The sequence below is a fragment of the Balaenoptera acutorostrata genome, chromosome 3 (genome assembly GCF_949987535.1).
Source record: "Balaenoptera acutorostrata chromosome 3, mBalAcu1.1, whole genome shotgun sequence".
NCBI lineage: Eukaryota > Metazoa > Chordata > Mammalia > Artiodactyla > Balaenopteridae > Balaenoptera > Balaenoptera acutorostrata.
Window position 1 is genome coordinate 174,776,909 of NC_080066.1, and position 20,266 is coordinate 174,797,174.

Sequence of the window (20,266 nt, forward strand, 5' to 3'; positions counted from 1 at the left end):
CTTAAATTATACATAATGGCCCATCTCTGGGAACCCTGCCTCCCAGATAATGACCGTTAAGCTAAAATATCTTTGTTTAGCTCACAGGAAACCCCCTGACTAGGCCCACCTGTGAATGACTGCAGGAAGGAATACATTAACACATCTCCTTCGAATGCTGACCGGAACCAGGAAATTTTTGACTTTACTCCTTCCCCTTTTAGTATAAAAGAAGTCTGAATTCTAACTCAGGCAAGACGGTTCTTTGGGACAGGAGTCCGCCGGCTTTCTCAGTAAAGTCACTATTCCTTGCCCCAACAACTGGTCTCTCATTTATTAGCCTGTCATGTGGTGAGCAGTACAGGCTTGAACTCGGTAATAATAATAGTAATAATTGCAAACCTTTGCTGAGCAGGTTAAATGCTTTACAAATGTTCTCTCTTCAATGGTTCTTCGGAACTCATGGGGGTACATTCACCAGGGATGTCCAGGCCGCCATCTCCCTTGAGTGGCACCTAATGAAACCCAGACCATTCTGTGGCCACCTAGGCTGGGCATGGGCACATGGGGAAGAGCTGGTCCTTTGGAGAACTCTTGCCCAGCTTCTGCAGAGGACCCTGCCTGGGTGCAAGGTGTCTGTCATTCGGAGAGTGGCTCCCAGCTGATTTCCTGAGTCCTCAGAAGGCAAGGATCGAGGCTTCACTGTGGAATGTTGGCAGAGCTGGCGTCCACCTGGCCCAAACATTTCATCTTGGAGAGCAAGTTACCAACTTTTACTTACTGTGGTCTGCTTTTAGGAGCTAAATGAGTTTTTAAATTTATTATGGAGTATCTCCTATATAAATAGTGTGTATGTATAGTTGAGATAATAAACATGAAATGAGCATCCATGTACCTGTTGCACAGTGTACTGAATAAATTCCAGCACTCTCTGAGTGGTTTACAAGAGCCCCTGTCTGGCCCCTTCTTCCCCCCGTGGCGTCAGCTCTCACCACACTCACTGTGATGCTTCATCGGCCAGACTCTGTGTGCAGCCTTCCACACATTCACATTTTTTTTGCACCTGTCAATCTCCTAACACCTAGTTTTCTCCTACTACGGGCCGAGTTAGTCCTGCTAGCCTTTTAGGTCTCAGCTTAGCTCCTTCCCATCTTCCCTCCCAAATAAATCAGGACTCCCCCATTCTGTGCCCCTTGCCCTGCCCCCCACCATGCCCTGGGCTCACATCACAATAGCGATGTTTGTGTTTTCCCCTCCTTGGGTCGTGAGGTGCTTGGGGGCCAAAGGCTTTGTGTCTCATTGGGGCATGCCCGTTGCTCTATGTGGATGCTCAGGGCATACTCATGGGAAGTCTGGCCTTCAGGTTCCCCAGGGGATGCTGTGTTTTTTTTTTTTTTTAAAGGAATTCATTTATTTTTATTATTTATTTATTTATTTATTTATGGCTGTGTTGGGTCTTCGTTTCTGTGCAAGGGCTTTCTCTAGTTGCGGTGAGCGGGGGCCACTCTTCATCGCGGTGCGCGGGCCTCTCACTATCGCGGCCTCTCCTGTTGCGGAGCACAGGCTCCAGACACGCAGGCTCAGTAGTTGTGGCGCACGGGCTTAGTTGCTCCGCGCCATGTGGGATCCTCCCAGACCAGGGCTTGAACCCGCGTCCCCTGCATTGGCAGGCAGACTCTCAACCACTGTGCCACCAGGGAAGCCCGGGGATGCTGTGATTTAAGTGACCACTGCGGCCTCTTCTGCAGGGAAAAGTTGCTTCCTTAATGCTCAAGCATCATCCGGTGGATTTGTCACCCAGCGTTTCTGAATTCCCAGGCAGAGGCTCATCCTTGTTAAATAGAATTGGAATGAAACTTCCTCACCCCACGATATCTAACTGTCCCAGAGATGCAGAAATTAGGAACTACAGTTGAGCCAGAGCCACTCCTGAGAAGGCAGTCAGCGAGTCATGGAAAGAATTTGGATGAAATAGTCCCTTCACTCCTTGTCTTCAATGTGTGGTACCTTTCAGCATGTCAGGGAGCACAGATTTAGTCCCAAGACTGGCATTATTTTGAAAAATGAGTTTCTACTAGAATTAAAGGGTACTGAAGCCAGTTCCATTCAGCCTGAATATCTCTGTTGTAATAGCAATGCTGTCAGAACCTTTATCATTTGTCTTCTCACACACACCCACGCCCCTTTCCCAGCTGGAATTCCAGCCCCTTCCCTCCTTCCTTGCCCCCAGCAGAGAGATACTGTCACAGAGGTGGCTGCTTGCCCACCGGCATCAAATGCTTTGTCCTTGTCACCTGGGTGGTAATGTTCTCTAAGGGTTGTAGAAAGACAGAAGCACTTGGAGTCTTCATGGTTTTATGTACGTATACATGTGTTTTGAATATAAAAGGGTATATAAAAGTAAAATAACATAATCAACTACATTACAGAAAACTTCCAAATATTCTTCCTCATGCATTTTCTCCTGTACTAGTGAGGTTTTAAAACTATTATTTGCAATCCTAAGTAGACCTGAATTGTAATATCCTGTGTTTTCCCCTTCTCCTAGCCTGGGCATCTGCCTTTAGGCCACTTGGTCTTTTCATCATCATTTTTAACTGCTGTGCAATGTTTCCGTGGGTCATAATCCTGTGGGTTTTTTCATTTCTTATTGGCTGTTGATCGCCAAGTGGCAGATGAAGGAAGGTCTGTGACTCTTAATAAAAGGCTGTGAGAAATTGATGTAGAGAAGGAGACCCTACGAGGGGACAGAGGGTGCCAGGACCCAGCGTGGGTCCCTAGGACTGCATCTCTCAGCCATGTCCTCCTCTGGCAAGGTCACTGGCCTGGTACACCTAGAAGTCCTAGCTGGACTTCATGGCATCTTATAGAAAAGATGGAGAAATATGGGTAGGAGGAGAAGGCAAACAGCTGGTGATGCTAATGAATGAATTAGCGCTAACCTGGAAACCTGGTCGAAAACTGGGAAGTGAGTCATCTAGGCAATAGCACGGAGGGTGTGCACATCCAGTTTTTGGATGGTCTGAAGCTGGCGGAGAATGACTGGTTGGGGAGAAGAGGTCATCTAGGAGCCAAGATGCTGAAACGTAATGCAGTCCTAATACTCAGTCCTGGCTTGGGTTCAAAACACTCACTTCCCTCTAACAGGAAGTGAGGTCCACGTGGCTTTGCAGCATCACGAATCCACAGCACGGTGCGGTGGCCCCAAAGCCAGTGTGGTTCTGGGCAGCATTAATGGGTGTGCTGCCTCAGAATGAGGAAGGAGATAGCTCTGGCCCATCTGGGCTGGGAAAACCTTTCCTGGAGTAATGCTTTTCTTGTAAATGCTGTGATTTTAGGATGTGCCTTTCCAAGAGAAGGATCATGATTAGGAGGGACTGTGTAAACAAGCGGGGGACGGGGGGTGCTTAGCTGGAGAAAAGGGGGCTCGTTGGGGCATGAGCACAAGCCTCGATCACCATCAACATCATCATCATTTAACCATAGTAGTTGCCAGTCCTTGAGCTAGGCAGTTCACAACCGTTCTATTTAATCCTACAAGCTGAGTATTACCCCCACTTTACAGATAAGGAAACTGAGTCTGAGAGAGGTGAAGAAGCTTGCCCAAGTCACCTAGCTGGTAAACCACGGAGCCGAGATTGGATGTCAGATGTATTTGAGGCCAGAGTTGTCATTTCTTCCCACTGAATATCAGTTTTTCAAAACCTGAGGTGTTGCCTTGCAAAAGATGACAAGGACTTATTTTTGCTGGTTCCTAGTGATGGAAGTAGTTTCACGGGGTGGGAGCTACAGCGAGAATATTTTATTCTAAAGCAAAGAAGAACTTTCCTGACTGAGCTGTCAGCAGGTAGAATAAGCTGTCCTGATAGGTGGTAAATTCCAGAGTGACAAGAGGGATTCAAGTCGAGGCCCAGTGAACACTTAGTGGAGTTCTTCTAGGGGGAATTCAAAGGTCAAATGAGGAAGCAAACAAAATAAACTTGAATGTCACTCTGTACGGGTGAAGGGTCTTTGTTTGTAAACAGCAGGTGTTGGTGAGAAACGGGATCTGCCTTAAGCAAAAACACACTATTTTTGCAGGGATTTGAGGTAATTCATGGGATGGAAGGAAATGGTGAACCCAACTTTAAAAAATGAACTTATCTACAAAACAGAAATAGAGTTACAGATGTAGAAAATAAACTTATGGTTACTGGGGGGAAAAGGAGGGGAGGGATAAATTGGGAGATTGGGATTGACATATACAGTAAGTCCCCTTCATATGAACCTTCAGGTTGCGAACTTTCAAAGATGCGAATGTGCGTCCGTGTGCCCAGTACGTTAGTCAGTTCACGTGTCTGGCGTACATTGTCATGTGCGTGCATCCTCTACACGTGGTTGTGCTTTTGTGTAGTTTACAGTACTATATAGAGTACAGTAGTACAGTATCTTTATTTCAAGCCCAGGATGTCTGGAAGCAAGTATAAAAGCAGTGGTGATGTAGCTGATACTACTGTACTTTTCAAGGTACTGGACTGTAAGAATGTTTTCTTTATTTTTGTGGGGTTTTTTAATGTATTATTTGTGTGAAAAGTATTATAAACCTATTACAGTCCAGTACTATATAGCCGATTGTGTTAGTTGGGTACCTAGGCTAACTTTGTTGGACTTAAGAACAAATTGGACTTACAAACGTGCTCTCGGAACGGAACTCGTTCGTATGTAGGAGACTTGCTGTACACACTACTATATGTAAAATAGATAGCTAGTAAGGACCTTCTGTATAGCACAGGGAACTCTACTCAATACTCTGTAATGGCCTATATGGGAATAGAATCTTAAAAAGAGTGGATATATGTATATGTATAACTGATTCACTTTGCTGTACAGCAGAAACTAACACAACACTGTAAATCAACTCTACTCCAGTAAAAATTTAAAAAAGGCCAGAAGTCAGGCTGGCTCCAGGCCCCCAGGCGGCAGCAGTTAGTAGAATCTCATTCGGTGCCGTGGCCGCGATGGTCAGCATCTAGGGTTGCCCCACCTTCTATCACCCCACCAAAGACTGAGTTCCAGAGAGAGCCTCAGATGGGTTTAGCCTGGTTCCAGGCCCATCTCCTTGGTACCTTGATTGACAGCGTCCATTGAGAGGTTAACTTTCCAGAGGGAAAGTGACACACTGATGCTGAAGGAAGGGCACGGGCGCTGGGCGTGTGCACTGCACAGCGACCTGGGTACCTGGCCGCCCTGAGCCGCTGTGTCTCCAGGAACCACACTGAGCCCTGACTTGTGTTCAGGGCTCTCCCTGCCGGCCCTACAGCCTCTACACCCAGGCCATACCCAGCACCCTAGACGCATGGGGCTGATTGTCCAAGACATACTAAGTAGGCCAACTACTAAAAACTCTCAAGTGTGTTTATCGGAAGCAGCCCAGCGGAGGACCAGTTTGCTGAGAGCCGTGTCCAAAACCGCGTTGTCCATCGCGCTCTAGGGATGCTCTGTCTTTGCAGAGAGGGTGGCCCCCTTCCTGCCTACAGAGCACAGGGTTCCTCCTGGCACTTAGCATGACACTCAATACCCCTAGTCTTTAGAACCCTGTGGATCTTTTTTTTAGTCATCTTAATAAATTATAAATTTGTTTTTATTGTAAGTGTTGTTTTATTATTGAGTATTCAGTTGAAATAATTATTTATTCATTAATTGATGTATTAATTATTGGATAGATAACAAAAGCCTATTTAGAAAATATAAGGTATAAAGCACAATCACCCATGTACCCACCACCCCACTTAAGAAATATTACCAGTACCTCAAGGGTTCCTGGAGCACCCCACCCTGATCCCATCCACTTCCCCTCTGCACTTAGTAGTAATTGCTCCCCTGGCTTTTGGGTTTATTATGCTCTCGCTTTTCTTTGTAATTTTATCACACTTATATCTCTAAACAACACATTGTTAGGTTTTCCCCGTTTCTGAACTTCATACAAATGGAAACATCCTTTATGTAGTTTTTGGCGACACATTTTTTTCATGCAACGTTGTATTCGTGATTCATTCTTGCAGGCTGCAGCATTTCATTCCTTTGCACGCCATGTAGAATTCCAGTGTATGGGTAGATGACAGGCCACCATGGACGGACATTTGTGTGGTTTCCAGCATGTCGCTAACACTGACATTGCTGTTGGTCAACATTCTTGGCTGCATACCCTGGGACAGCGGTGCAGGTGTATCCAGACGTGTGCCCGCACGTGGGATGGTGGTCACCAGGGTCTGAGTATGTTCATCTTTGTAAGATGATAGCATCCTGGTTTCCAAAGTGACAGAGACCAAGTTGTACTGCAGCTGGTGTATAAGAGTCCCTTTTGCTTTACAGCCTTGTGAGTATTGAGTGGTGATCTCGAATTTTTTAGCTCTTGTCGATCTGATGGCTGTTGGATGGTAACTCATTGTGTGTTAGTTTGCGTTTCTCTCCTTACTGAAGTTTAGCTTCTTTGTGGTTATTTATTCTTTTGAGAAGTGCCTGGACATGGTTTTTGCCCAGTTTTCTACTGGAAGCGTATCATTTTCTTGCTGACTTGACACTAACATGATATGTATGATATATATAGTGTATATAGCATACATATGATAGACACATAGTACATACACACACACACACATATATATTCCAGACTGTCGCTTAACTCTATTTTTTATGACATTTTTTGATAAACAGAGGTATTAAATTTAATGTTACTGAATTCATTAATATTTTCCTTTATAGTTTGAGACTTTATGTCTTTTTTTCCCCTCTTTTATTACCATCATTTATTTAACCAATCCTTGTTGTGCATTATGATTGTTTCTTTTTTTTCAATCTATTATACAAATCAGTATGGCAAATATGCATGTGCATAGATTTTTTTTTTTTAACATCTCTACTGGAGTATAATTGCTTTACAATGGTATGTTAGTTTCTGCTTTACAACAAAGTGAATCAGCTATACATATACATATATCCTGCTGGAATAATTGAGTATCTATATGGAAAAATAAAGTCAAACCAGTATTTCACCACTTCCAGTTGGATTATAGACAACCGTGAAAAGGAAAACTTAAGAACTTTTATAAGACAACTCTTATAAACTCCGCATGGGGAGCTTTTATGTCTTATTAAGGTATCCTTCTCTACACCAAGGTCATAAAGATATTCATTATATTGTCTTATAAAAGTTCTTAAGTTTTCCTTTTCACGGTTGCCTGTAATCCAACTGGAAGTGTTGAAATACTGCTTTGATTTTATTTACTTTTCCGTATGGATACTCAATTATTCCAGCGCTGTTTATCCAAAGGCGCATTTTCCCCCACTGATAAGCAGTGTCCATGTATGTGTAGCCCCACTTGCGTTCTTTTGGCTTATTTGTCTAAAGGTTGACTACTAAAGCTGTACAGTAATTTGTGATGTCTTATAAGGCAAGTTCCCCTACCTTATTCTTTTTTAGTAAATAATTTGGCTATTATTATCTCTTTGCACTTTGATATACATTTTAGAATCAGCCTGCCAAGTAGCACCAAAGACCCTGTAGAAATTTTTTTTTAATGTTTTCATTTTATGCCATATGGTTTGGCTTATATCGGATTTACACATTTGGAGTTTCTTATTTATTTATTTATTTATTTATTTTTATAAATTTATTTATTTATTTATGGCTGTGTTGGGTCTTCGTCTCTGTGCGAGGGCTTTCTCTAGTTGCGGCAAGCGGGGGCCACTCTTCATCGCGGTGCTCGGGCCTCTCACTACCACGGCCTCTCTTGTTGCGGAGCACAGGCTCCAGACGCGCAGGCTCAGTAGTTGTGGCTCACGGGCCTAGTTGCTCCGCGGCATGTGGGATCTTCCCAGACCAGGGCTCGAACCCATGTCCCCTGCATTGGCAGGCAGACTCTCAACCACTGCGCCACCGGGGAAGCCCCCCCTGTAGAAATTTTGACTGCAGTAAATCTATATGTATCACCTTAGGAAGAACTCATGTTTTCCGGATATTGAATCTCACACTCCTTGAAGATGTATATGTACCTTTTTATGTAGATGTACCTTTATGTCTGTTTGTAAACTACTCTTAATTTTCTTTATTAAGATTTTACACATTTACACATTGTTGTTAGATTTATTTCTAGATAATTTATATTTCAGCTATTATTGCAGATGCTCTCTTTTTAAAATAAACATCTTTATTGAGATATAATCCACAAACCACAAAATTCACCTTTTCAAAGTGTACAATTCAGTAGTTTTAGTATATTCACAGAGTTGGGCAACCATCACCAAAATCTAAGTTTAGAACATTTTTATCACCCCCAAAAGAAACTCCTTTCCCGTTAGCAGTTAATTCCCACTACCCCCTCCCTGCAACCCCTGGCAGGAAGGAATGAGTGAGTGAGTGAATGGATGAATTTATACCGGTGTAGCAGGCTTCATGTCAGACATTGCCCGGCCTCAGCCTTTGCTTTCTGTTTTATTTTGGTTTTATTTTCCCCTCCCATCTCTATTACTGGTCTGGTTTCCAAGCTAATCTCCAGTCTCTTTCATTCTCCTCCACTCCCTGGCCAGATAACTTTTCCCAAAGACAACAATGTTCCAACCACTTCTTTGCTAGGAAGCCCCCTGTAGCTCCCTTGGGAATCTAGCTGCACTCCCAACATGGTTTCTCTGGGGAAATTCAGGCTGATAACTCAAGCACCTCGGAAGCAAACTCTGGAGATGCAACTCTTTTGTGAGTCGGAGAAGACCTCTTCTGGGCTCTTGGTTTGCTGCAGAGACCTCAGAAAGTAAACACAGTCGACCTGATTATTCTCTTCCACTTCCTCCTAAGTCAGAGATATTTCAGGTTAACTCAGGCAAGAGGCTAAATTCAGCCTTGAAACCAAGCAGCCTCCATGACGGGCACTTTGTTTTGCTTGAGTGACTGCGATGATGGGTCTTTGGTTTTAAGGGCAGCACTCATTGTGTCTCTTTAGACCGACCTTGGTGATCTTTTCCCTGCCCTGCAAAGATGGAGGGGGGGATGCCAGATCCCTCTGCAGTACCCACTCATTCATTCAGGATGTTTTACCCAAATGCCTGGTCCCTGCCAAGCCCTGTGCTTAGAGGTGGAGATCCAAAAGCTTGCTCTCTCAGGACCTGAAGTCTAGCTAAGGAAACTCCAAGAAACAAGAGACCCATGAAACAGATAACTGGTGCTTGGGTAGATGTCTGCCCACGGCAGAGAAGGGAGTGGATGTACCTATGCCTTCCTGTGACTTCATGCAAAGGCTAGGCCATGGAATCACCAAACTAAAAGAAGGGACCAATCTAGCACTCACAAACAAGCAAGCAGATACAAGCACTGTCACATGCATACCCTATATCCCAGCAATTCTTCTCTTGGACGTATGCAGCCAATAGGAAATTGCACACACATAAATTTTACATCGAAAGAAACCATTGCAAACAAATATTGAACTCTAGTTAATACATGCATGCTGCAGTATCTAAGGGGAAGTGTAATTATATTCAAGGTCTACCTTGAAATATACCCCCCAAAAGATGGACGGATAGATGCATGGATAGGTGTCTGATAAAGCAAGTATAGTTACATGCTAATGGTGAAATTTAGTTGCTGAGTGTATGGGCACTCACTATAAATTGTTTTTAGACTTTGCTGTGTGTTGAAAATTTTCATTTAAAACATTGGGGAAAATGCATACGTGTGTTTGCCAAGAGAAATGTACAAGAATGTTCATAGCAGCATAATGGCTTCAAACTGAAAGCAACCCAAATGCCCATCAGCAGTAAAATAAATGCAGAAATATGTGAGTCTGTTTATATAATGGGATACTGTTCACACTGAGAATGAGCCACAGCTACACACAACATGGGTGAATCTCACCAACATAACGTTGCGGGGGGGGGGGAGAGTCAAAAGAGGACATGCTGTGTGGTTCTATTTCTATAAAATTCATAAACAGGCAAAACTAGCCTAGGATGTTAGAAGTCAGGATGATGGCTTTGAGAAGAAGGAAGAAAGAGATTGTGAGTGGAATAGGGGGCCATAGGGCCTCCTGGGGTACTGGAAGGTTCTGTTTCTTGATCTTGGTGACAGCTAACAGACATGAACACTTATCAAGCTGTACACTTAAACTCTGTGCACTTTTCTTTATGTGTATTACACATCATTAAAAACTGTACTAGGGAGAAAAAGAAAGAAAGACAAACAGTTCCAGTTAGAAGGTTTGCCTAGCCAAAGCTTTTTTTTTTAATTTTAAAAGCAATTTGTAATTAGAAATTACATCCTACATACAGGAGTTATTCCAAGAAGTTTCATTTCATTGTCTAGGACAGAGTGGATAGCTCTGAAAAGATGAAGTCTGGCTCCAATCACTTCAGGTGGGGTAGGAACCCCCTCTGAGCCTACCAAGTAAACCAAAGTTGTGAAGGAAATGAAACTTCCTGTTAAGACATTCATTTGTTCATACATTCCTGTTGCATTAATTCCCTTAGTCTTCACTGATTGTCTGTCTCTCCTCCACACAGACATCTATCCACATACGCTGTGTTATGAATCCAGACTTGATCCACAAGGCATGACCTGGCCCTTTCAGGGGTTCCCGTGCCCAGAGGAAGAGACAGGCAGACATTTCACCTTGCAGCCACACTCCTCACCTTCCCGGACTCCTTTTTGTGATTCTTCTCACATATTTGTCCTGAGATATCCTCTGACTCCTGAATTGATTAGTCAGGGTTCTCCAGAGAAACAGAACCAATTAGAGATACGTAGATACATAGATACATAGATAGCAGAAAGATGATAGATAGATATATAGATAGATAATAGGGAGGTAGGTAGATAGATAACAGATAGAAGGATGATAGATAGATATATAGCTAGATAATAGATACATAGATAGATAACAGAAGGATGATAGATGGATATATAGATAGTTGATAGATAGGTAGATAATAGATGATAGATAGACAGATAGATAGATAGAGGTTTATTATAAGAAATTGGCTTATGTCATTATGGAGACCAGCAAGTCTCAGGATCTGCAGGGTGAGTCAGCAACCAGGAGACTCAGGAGAACTGATGGTTTCCTTTCAGTCTGAAGGCCTGCAGGCTCAAGACCTGGGAAGAACCTAGGTTTCAGTTTGGATTCGAAAGCGGGAAAAAGCTGATGTCCCACCTCAAAGGCAGTCAGGCAGGAGGAGTTCCCTCTTACTCAGCCCTTTTCTGCTATTCAGGCCTTCAACTGATGAGATGAGGCCCACCCACACTGGGGAGGGCAATCTGCTTTACTCAGTCTACCAATTCAAATGTTAATCTCATCCAGAAACGCCCTCACAGACACACCCAGAATCATGTTTGGCAAATGTCTCGGCACCCCGTGACCCAGTCAGGTTGACATATAAAATTAACTGTCACAGCTCTAGAGCATGAATAGCCTTCCAGCTCTAAAGACACAGCTCAGGGCCCTGGCCTGGTCCGTGTCACATCCCATCAAACAGACAAGCTGTCGATACCTCACATACATTGGTCATTTCTTACATATTGTTTGGATTAGTAATCAGTGGAAAAGAAGGCTTCAGCTGCCCACTAGGCCCCCTGGATGGCCACATTTATTATTTTAAAGAATAAAAAGAAAAGATTTTAGTTATTACAAAATAAATCATACATTCCAGAGAATCTCTGAAACAGTTAAAAGGATAAGGATAAAAATGAACCCCCGTGTACCCCCCCATCCAGCCTAAAAAAATGGAAAATGACCAGTATATTGAAGGCCTTTGATGCTCCTCCCAATGGCTTTCCACTCTGTCCTTACCTATAAGAAGCCACTCTCCTGAATTTTGTGTTAATCATTCTCTTGCTTTTTAAAAACATCAAAGTATATGTCTCTAAATATATAGGTTTGGTTTGGCCTGTTTTGAGCCTTTGTGAATTGACATATGCTGTGTGTATCCTGTGCAATATGCTTTTCCACACTACCTGAAGTGTTGGGGCCTCATCCACACCGTCACGTGTAGCCTCAGTGCATATAATATTCTTTTTTGTGGACATGTCCATTGTACGGGCCATGTGTTGGTCTCTTCAACTGTTGGTGCCCGTTTGGGTAACTTCCGGTCCTCTTCTGTCACATATGAAGCTCACAGAAGTGTTCCTGTCCCCGTCTCCAGGTGCACAGGTGCAGGGGTTTCTCTAGGGTGGGCATCTAGGAGATCAGGTGCTCAGCCCAGTTGTAGAATATATGTCTCTTCGCTTCTCTAGGTAATGCCAAGGAACTTTCCAGAATGATTATACCAATTTATGCTCCTGCTGGAGGTGATGCAGGTTCCTTATGATGTTCTCCCCACCTCCTTTCCATCCAGTCTGGTCTCAGTTAATCACCTTCCCTAGGTGCAGTCACCCCTGCTCACAGGGCAGCCAGTGCTTAGAGCACGGTGTGACTGTGACGCCCTCCTACACACTTCGTGCATATGCCGGACAGCACTTTTCTAGGGTGGGATCCGATATGTGAACGTGTGTCAAATTGCCGTCGCTGTGGGAGAGCCCACACGTTTCAGTCAGACTACTGTGCAGCTGTCTGCTTCAAGGAAAAGGGCTAAAACAAAACCTCAGTAGAGTGGGTGGCGCCCAGGCTGGACTCCAGGGCTGATCTCTTTATGCCAGTGTCAGGACATTCATCCTTGAAATTGATCAGTCATGCTCTGCCATTTCTCCACGGCCAAGAGCAACGGGTCCCAAGATTGGCTGCATGGGAGATATTTCACCCCCACCTGAGATCTAGTCCCCAGACAGGAAATCACTGCCCTGCCCAATCTGCCTGGCTATGGAGAGAATTCTTATAAACCATCATCTTTTGTGCTGCCTCTTTCCAATTACAGGCTAGCCTGGGGAGGAAGATAAAGACATTTGCAACCAAGATGGTAATCACGAGTGGAAATGATGAAGACAGAGGAGGCCAAGAAAAAGAGAGCAAAGAAGAGAGTGTCTTGGCAATGCTGGGGATTATCGGGACCATTCTGAACCTCGTCGTCATCATATTTGTATACATATACACCACTCTGTGAATGGCCCAGAGGGTCCTCAGGCCTTGGCGTGGCCAAAAGACGGGAGTCCCGTGCGTCGGCAGGTCAGTGACGGGACACTGCGCAAACAAGCAGCGTTGACCTACACACACCGTTCAATCAAATGTACCTTCGAACTTGATAAAGGGTCCCCAAAATAAACCGATCAGACACTAAAGCACAATGGATCCAACAAAACTCGTTCACACAGCAAGGAACTCAACGTCGTTGGCAGGGGACCCGAAAGAACGCTTGGAAGACTCGCCTCTGACGCCGTCTGGGAGTGGATGGGTGCAGAGACTCATTATCCCAGGTCGCTGACGGATGTCACATGTTCAAAAAGAGGAACAGGGCGGACGCAGCTCACGGTGTGTCTCCCAGGACACGCAGTTCCTCCTAACTCGATGAGCTATTTGGTACAAAAAACCACAGGGACAATCCTTTGACAAGCATCCCATTCATCAAAAGTGTCTATTTGATACCGGGGAGATAACTTATTTTTCTTTTTTCATTGGCTCGACGTGTGTATCTGTTCATATCAAGGTTTATAAATATATATTTTTAATAAATGTGCTCTATTTTTCAGCATGAACCAAATATTTGGAGAGGCGCTCCTGGATCCATAGAGCTTTCTTTGGTTTTACCTGCTTAAACCCCTAGACTGCAGATGTTCTGTTGTGTAATCACTCTGGTCCTAATTCTCTCATCTTGTATTGTTTACCTTCTCTCTCCCTCTAGCTCTTCTCGGTCTGGAGGACGTCTTTCCATAATACCAGCCGTGATCTTGGTTGGTGCATGTTTTAAGATGGTCTGTTGAGCGGCTTTTTGTTGTTATATCGGAGATATAAAACGATCGTGGGCATGTGGACCTTGAATGCACCATATCCTTACTGAGAATTATGCATGAGCAAGGGCTGAGTGATAGATCAGCTTTAAAATTTTTTTTACAAGGACTACCATGGAGGAAGAGCGCGGCGACATCTGCAGATCCACTCTAGGATGGAGTATTCAGCTTCTCATTGGCAACATTATTATTTCATTCTTGTGACCATTTGTTGAGCACATTTGATTTTAATGGCCACATACTATGAAAGATGGGAAGGACAAGGGGGGGAGAGCTCAGCTTTAGGTGCATAATTCCTTCCTTAATGAGCCGCCTGGGATCCTTTTCAAAGTAGGTGGGGCGTAAGTGGCACAGAGACTCCCCACTGTAGGAGCTCACCTGGGTGTTTCAGGCTGTGAGGACACCCCTGAGACAGGTGACTTTTTCAAGGGCACTAGAAGGGTATGCAACGATCACCCTAAAAGATTGCTGCATTTCTTAAAGGTCCTGGTTTACACCCACATGAAGCTACTTCCTCCCTGGCAGGAACAGTTGAATAAATGTGAATTTGCCCTGTTCTGCTCCCCGAAATGGGCCTTTCACTGGCTGCAGCGGCACGGTCTTAAAAAAAGAGGGTTAGAATTCCTTCTGCTAGTGTCAGCCTTGCCCGTGGGCAAAAGAAGCAGCAGTCTGCCTAGTTGGATTCGAATGATGCCCAGGAGATCTCCACCGCCAGATCTCCCCATCCGTCTGTTGTGGTGTCTGAAATTCTACCGTTAGAGAGTCATTTCTTGGACTCAGCTAGGGACCAGACCCTTTTATAAAGCAAATGCCCTGAGCACCTGGCTCCCATCAGGTGTCTTCTCTTCCCCACCAGAAGAAACAAAGTTGATGTGCATTCAGGGAATACATATGCCAGGCACTGTGCCAGACCCTATATTCCTTTAAGTCACTGAATCTTCCCCGTAAGTGAGCGAGGGAGTCTTTATCCCACATTGTAGAAGAAGAAAGGAGCGCTCAGAGAGATTGGGAAACTTCCCTGAGATCAGGCGGCTTCTAGTGGTGAGTCAGGATGCAAAGCCCCGATCTGTCTGATTCCCTAGCCCAGTGAGGGTCGGTCAAATGCTGGGAAAAGAGGGAATGGAGAGGTGGGGATGGTCCAGGAAAGGGCCCTCGGGGGTCAGATGCAAACCATGGCTTTGCTGAGGGCAGTTCTGCACCCCTCCATCCCTCCCTCATAAAAATAAACAACCCCTGGGAACTCCTTGCACCCTGGCAGAATGTCATACATGTAAGGACGAGGGCCAAGAGGCTGGTTAGAAATATAATGGACTTTCAGGGGAGGGAGCCGTCTCACAGGTTCTGTGTGGTTCTAGAAAGACTGTATAAGAATTCTTAACAGTGAACGGAGTAAACAATAAAGGTGCAATGGAAAAAAAAGAAAAAAACTACCGACGTCCTTTTTCCCCCTGCAGCGTCCTGGTATTTTTAAAACTCCGTGTCATTCCTCTACCTATACATATTTTTGTTTTATTTAAAAAAAAAGCACACAAAACTGAACGTGACTGTTCAACTGAAACTGTTTCGTTTGGACTGTAGAAGCCCTAGTGAGTTATCAAGTGTACTAATTTGAAATTTATTGAGGGGAAGAACTGCCTTTCCAATCATCTCAACAGCTCCCCCGTGGTTCTTCTAGATTGTCCTAATCCGCAGCCTGGAAATAAAGCTGCCCGTTCAGTGACTGCCAACGAAAGTGGCAGCACCGTTCTCTTGCAGAGAGAGGCCTTCGTTTCTGTTCTAATTTAGGAAAGCCCGAGAACACACACTGGGCAAACTCGCAGCTTCCCCCAGGATCCCAAGGCGTCTTGAGGGGATGTGACAGGAAAGCAGCCCGTGGCCCTGGATCTTGAGTGTCTAAGCACGCCGAGCCCAGCCTTGGCACCAATAGCAACGACCTAAATGACACGAGGACTGTATACTTCCCACCCAGCATACGGGACTCCCACATCAACACCGTGAGGTATGCACGCCTACCCCCATCTTACAAGATAAAGAGAAAGGCTCAAAACAGCTAATTGATTTTCCAAGGTCGCACAGCTAGAAACCAGTAGAATTAGACCTGGCTCCGCATCTGTGTGCCGTCTGTACCTTGTGTGGTCCAGACTGTGGGTCTGAGCTCTGCTGGGGCCGTCTGGCTAGTCCAGTCCCAGCACACAGCTTCCCACCACGCCTGCCTCTCCTTCGTCACAAGGCAGCTGGCCTGGTCGGTGTGGCTGAATCGTTGTCTTTAACTTCTACCCCAGAAAGCGACTCAGAAAGCCCAGCCTCTGGCAGGGGAGATCCAGGCACGCGTGGCAGTGTGCCCTGGTGGTTTGGGGCTGCAAGGTGCTTGCCGATGGCCAGAAACAGCCTGGGCTTGAATCCCATCTCTGCCTCATATGATCTAGGTGATGGCAAGCAATTCACACCAGCTCTGTGAGCCTCGGTTTTCCTCATCTATCAACGAGGGGCGCTAATAGCCCCCAATCCCATCAGGTAGGTATTTTAACCTCATTTAACTGATGGAAAAAGCGTGGCCTGGAAAGGTGAGTTGACTTAGCAAAGGCCTGGGGACCATGACGTCAGCGGCTCCAGAAGTTGCTGCCTTCACCTTGACAGCCAAAGAATGACACTTAAAGCCCGAAATAAAGATCTCCAGGGGGCCTGAGTTTCAGGGGGCTGGGGACAGGATTCCTCAAAGACTTTGAAGTTCAGTGTGAGGGACCCGGACTGTGGGAAGGCAGAAGAGGGGCTTGAGGCCTCTGTGATTCTATAGGTTGGGGTGAGGACAGGGCAGAGAGACCCTTTTTCTATGTTTTGTTTTGTTTTTTTCTTTTTAGTAACCAATAACCAACTGAGGCCCAGACAAGATCAAGTCCCAAAATCACATAGCTCTGTAGTCCAGGGGTCTCAAAGGTAGCCGGGGAAAGGAAAATGCACAGAGATTTATTTTCATGAAAAGGGCTGTTGGTTATTGGGTGTTGGACCACAAGACCTTTCCCATTGCTTGTTCTGGGATTTCTGTGCAAAGCAAATGGCCTCTCAGAGAATCCGGGGCTCTGCCCCTGCTTCATCCTCAGAAATGTGACAACCTAACCCCAAAGTGCACAGCTTTGAGGTGCCCTCTCCTGCAAGGGGGCTGGAGAGAGGCCTTTTATGCCAACAATGAAAGGGGGCTGATGGACAAGCAACTCAGAACTACTCTTTCTTTCTTACTTTTTTCATAAGTCACACATGCATAGTTACAGTTGAAAAAATTGCAGTTAAAAAAGTTCTACAGAATTAAAATAATTAAGTTCTGTAGAATTAAGAATCCCCAAATACCACCACCTAGAGGCAACCACTGCTAGCGTTTAGCATAGAAATTATAGACAAGGTGGCCTGCATATCTGTTTGGTGAGACCATTTTCCTTGAAGTTTTAAAATTCCGTTGCCTTTAGGTAGGGCCACTCTTTAGGTCACTGTCCCCACGTTCCCTGAGACAGTGGACAGCTTCCCTCATTTCTGTTACTTGCTAGATCCAAAAGCATTCTAGATGGCCATCCTCAATGGCCATCCAGACATTCCCCTATAAACAGTAGGTTAAATATTACAATTCACACCAATGGTGCCGTGCTGTCAACATTGCCCCCATATATTTTTTCATTAACAATTGTGAATATGTGCCTCTATTCGTCAATCTATTTAGACAAACCACTTGTAAGGGCCGTTTGGTATTCTGCTGTTTAGCTGTACCATCACGTATTTCCCCATTCTCTCACTGTTGGGCCTTTTTAGGTGGTTGTCAGTGTTTCCTACGAACTACTCAGCCTTGCTCTTTAAAATATCCCAAGCATTATATGTGGAATCTAAAAAAATGGTACAAATGCACTTATTTACAAAACAAATAGAGTCACAGATGTAGAAAACAAACTTACGCTTACCGGGAGGGAGGGATAAATTGGGAGATTGGGATTGACGTATATGCGCTACTGTATATAAAATAGATTACTAATAAGGACCTACCATATAGCACAGGGAACTCTACGCAACACTCTGTAATGACCTATATGGGAAAATAGTCTAAAAAAGAGTGGCTATATGTATATGTATATGTATGATTCACTCTGCTGTAGAGCAGAAAGTAACATACCATTGTAAATCAACTATACTTCAAAAAAAAAAAAATCCCAAGCATTGCCCTTACTTTCCCCAGCACCCCTTAGAGTGGTCTGAGGTGGTATCCCCATAAGTCATTGTTTCCCAAATTACAATGAAGGTGGGGATCACTTGGATGCCTTTTTAAGAATGCATATTCTCAGGCCTCTCCCCCGGATCTCTGGTTAATAGCTCTGGAGTGGAGCCTGGCCTGGGGTCTTTTTAATGAGTCTCCCAGATGATCAGGCATGTTTGGAGAGGTTGATCCAGGTGAACCCAGGATGACCCCCTGGGCTCGGACCTGATTCTGAGCCCCTGGGACTCTGGTGGCTGTGCTGGTCTTGTACACGTCACTTCGTCTTTATTCAACCTGGGTTTCTTTATCTATAAAAAGCTGATCGCAACGTCTGCATCACAGGTCATTATGAAAGTCAACTGAGGGAAGGCAGATACAGCTCCCAGCAGAAAGCCATGCACATCGCTGGGTGGCAAAATCACGGACAGATAAGGTGGCACACCTGCTCGCTATTAGAACTCTGCGCTCAGTGCAGGGGAAAGTAGCCCATAGAAACACTGAAGTTATAGATCTTATCAACAGTTCACTTCATGCATCACACACTGCGTATGAGTACCATTTACTAAAGAAACGCTGGGCCAAAACTTTCTTTCAGGGCTTCCCTGGTGGCGCAGTGGTTGAGAATCTGCCTGCCAATGCAGGGGACACGGGTTCGAGCCCTGGTCTGGGAAGATCCCACATGCCGCGGAGCAACTAGGCCCGTGAGCCACAACTACTGAGCCTGCGCGTCTGGAGCCTGTGCTCCGCAACAAGAGAGGCCACGATAGTGAGAGGCCCGCGCACCGCGATGAAGAGTGGCCCCTGCTTTCCGCAACTAGAGAAAGCCCTCGCACAGAAACGAAGACCCAACACAGCTAAAAATAAATAAATAAATAAATAAATTTATTTTTAAAAAAACAAAAAACTTTCTTTCATATTCCTTCTAACAAACACCTATGTGTATCTAATATAGGAACAATTCTTGTCTGTCTCTCTGTCTCTTTCTCTCCCACATTTCCCTCTCACCCTCCTCTCTCTCTCTCCCTCTTTCCCTCCCTCCGTTCTTTCTTCCCTCTCTCTCTCCTCTAAACCCCAGCTTGCTTCCTTTCCCTCGCTGTTGCCATCACCCGTGATGACTTAGGCTCTCTTTTTCCATCAACGGCCTGAAGAACACCAGAAAGCCCACCCATCTCCATGTTTCACTGTTTTTAATAGAAACAATCTCATTGGCCATCTAAGCACTTTCCTAATAGCTGCTTTGGGAGCCCAGACTGGCTATTATAATGACACACATTAGGAAGAGAAAGTTCCAGAGGCCAGATTCTTGCTTTTTCTTCTGAGAGACTCTCCTAGAAGACCCTCTGGCCCCCACCCCCTAAAGGAAGGACTTCTATATGAGGCACCTCCAGAAAGATCCCCTTGGGGGCTGGAATACCCCTGGAATGTCCCTATCTGGGACAGCAACCTGCCAGGTATGCAGAAACTTGGCTCCAAAGCCTAGACGTTCAACTCTGTCACCTGCCCCTAATCGCTGCAGGATAGCACAACCCAAAGTCCTGTTCAGAGAGTCAAAGCGTCCCACCCCCAGCCAAGGGCAGGAAGCCAAAGAGTGACAGCTGAATAGTTCTAAGCACTGTAGCTAGTAAGCAATAAAAGGACAACGTTTTTAACTAGTATCTGTCTCATTGGGACTAAAAGAATCAAAGTTAGATCAAGCAGAGGTGAGCCAGCCTTAATTCTGCCAAGATCCAAAGGTTGCTCCTCAAATCTCCCTGACCTGTAAGCTGACATCTTTCTCTTAATCAGGAAGACGCTTCTATCATGAAAGGCCAAAAGCACAGACTGATGACCCACTGGTGTGGACCAGCCACAAATTAAAGCTGCTGAGATGCCTATAGGTCACTGAACCTCTGGGACCTCCAGCCCAGGAAAGGTGGACTTCAGACACTTCCTCACAAACTTGTATATTCCAGAATAAACTTGTAGGTTCCACTGGAGTGTCCATACATGTTAGCTTAGCTAACCCCTTGATCAGTTCCCAGAGACTCGTATTTATAATTCTGAACAGGAATTGGGCAACACGCCCCAATGCGCTTGTCCTTCCCCTGGTTGTATCACCTTCTTGCCAGCTGAGTCCCTATTGTCCCAGCCTCTGAGGTCATTACCTGACAACGTTG

General features: G+C 45.1%; 1 protein-coding gene across 3 annotated transcripts in view; it reads left to right on the forward strand.

Annotated features, from left to right (window-relative positions):
* Nucleotides 1-13,400, forward strand: part of TUNAR (TCL1 upstream neural differentiation-associated RNA) — a 48,933-nt gene extending 35,533 nt beyond the window's left edge. For all 3 annotated transcript variants that reach the window (XM_057541991.1, XM_057541989.1, XM_057541990.1), the window contains one exon: nt 12,853-13,400. In XM_057541991.1, coding sequence (XP_057397974.1) covers nt 12,892-13,038 — 147 coding nt within the window. In that variant the 5' untranslated portion in view covers nt 12,853-12,891 and the 3' untranslated portion in view covers nt 13,039-13,400. The remainder of the gene's footprint in view (nt 1-12,852) is intronic.
* Nucleotides 13,401-20,266: the final 6,866 nt, after the last annotated feature.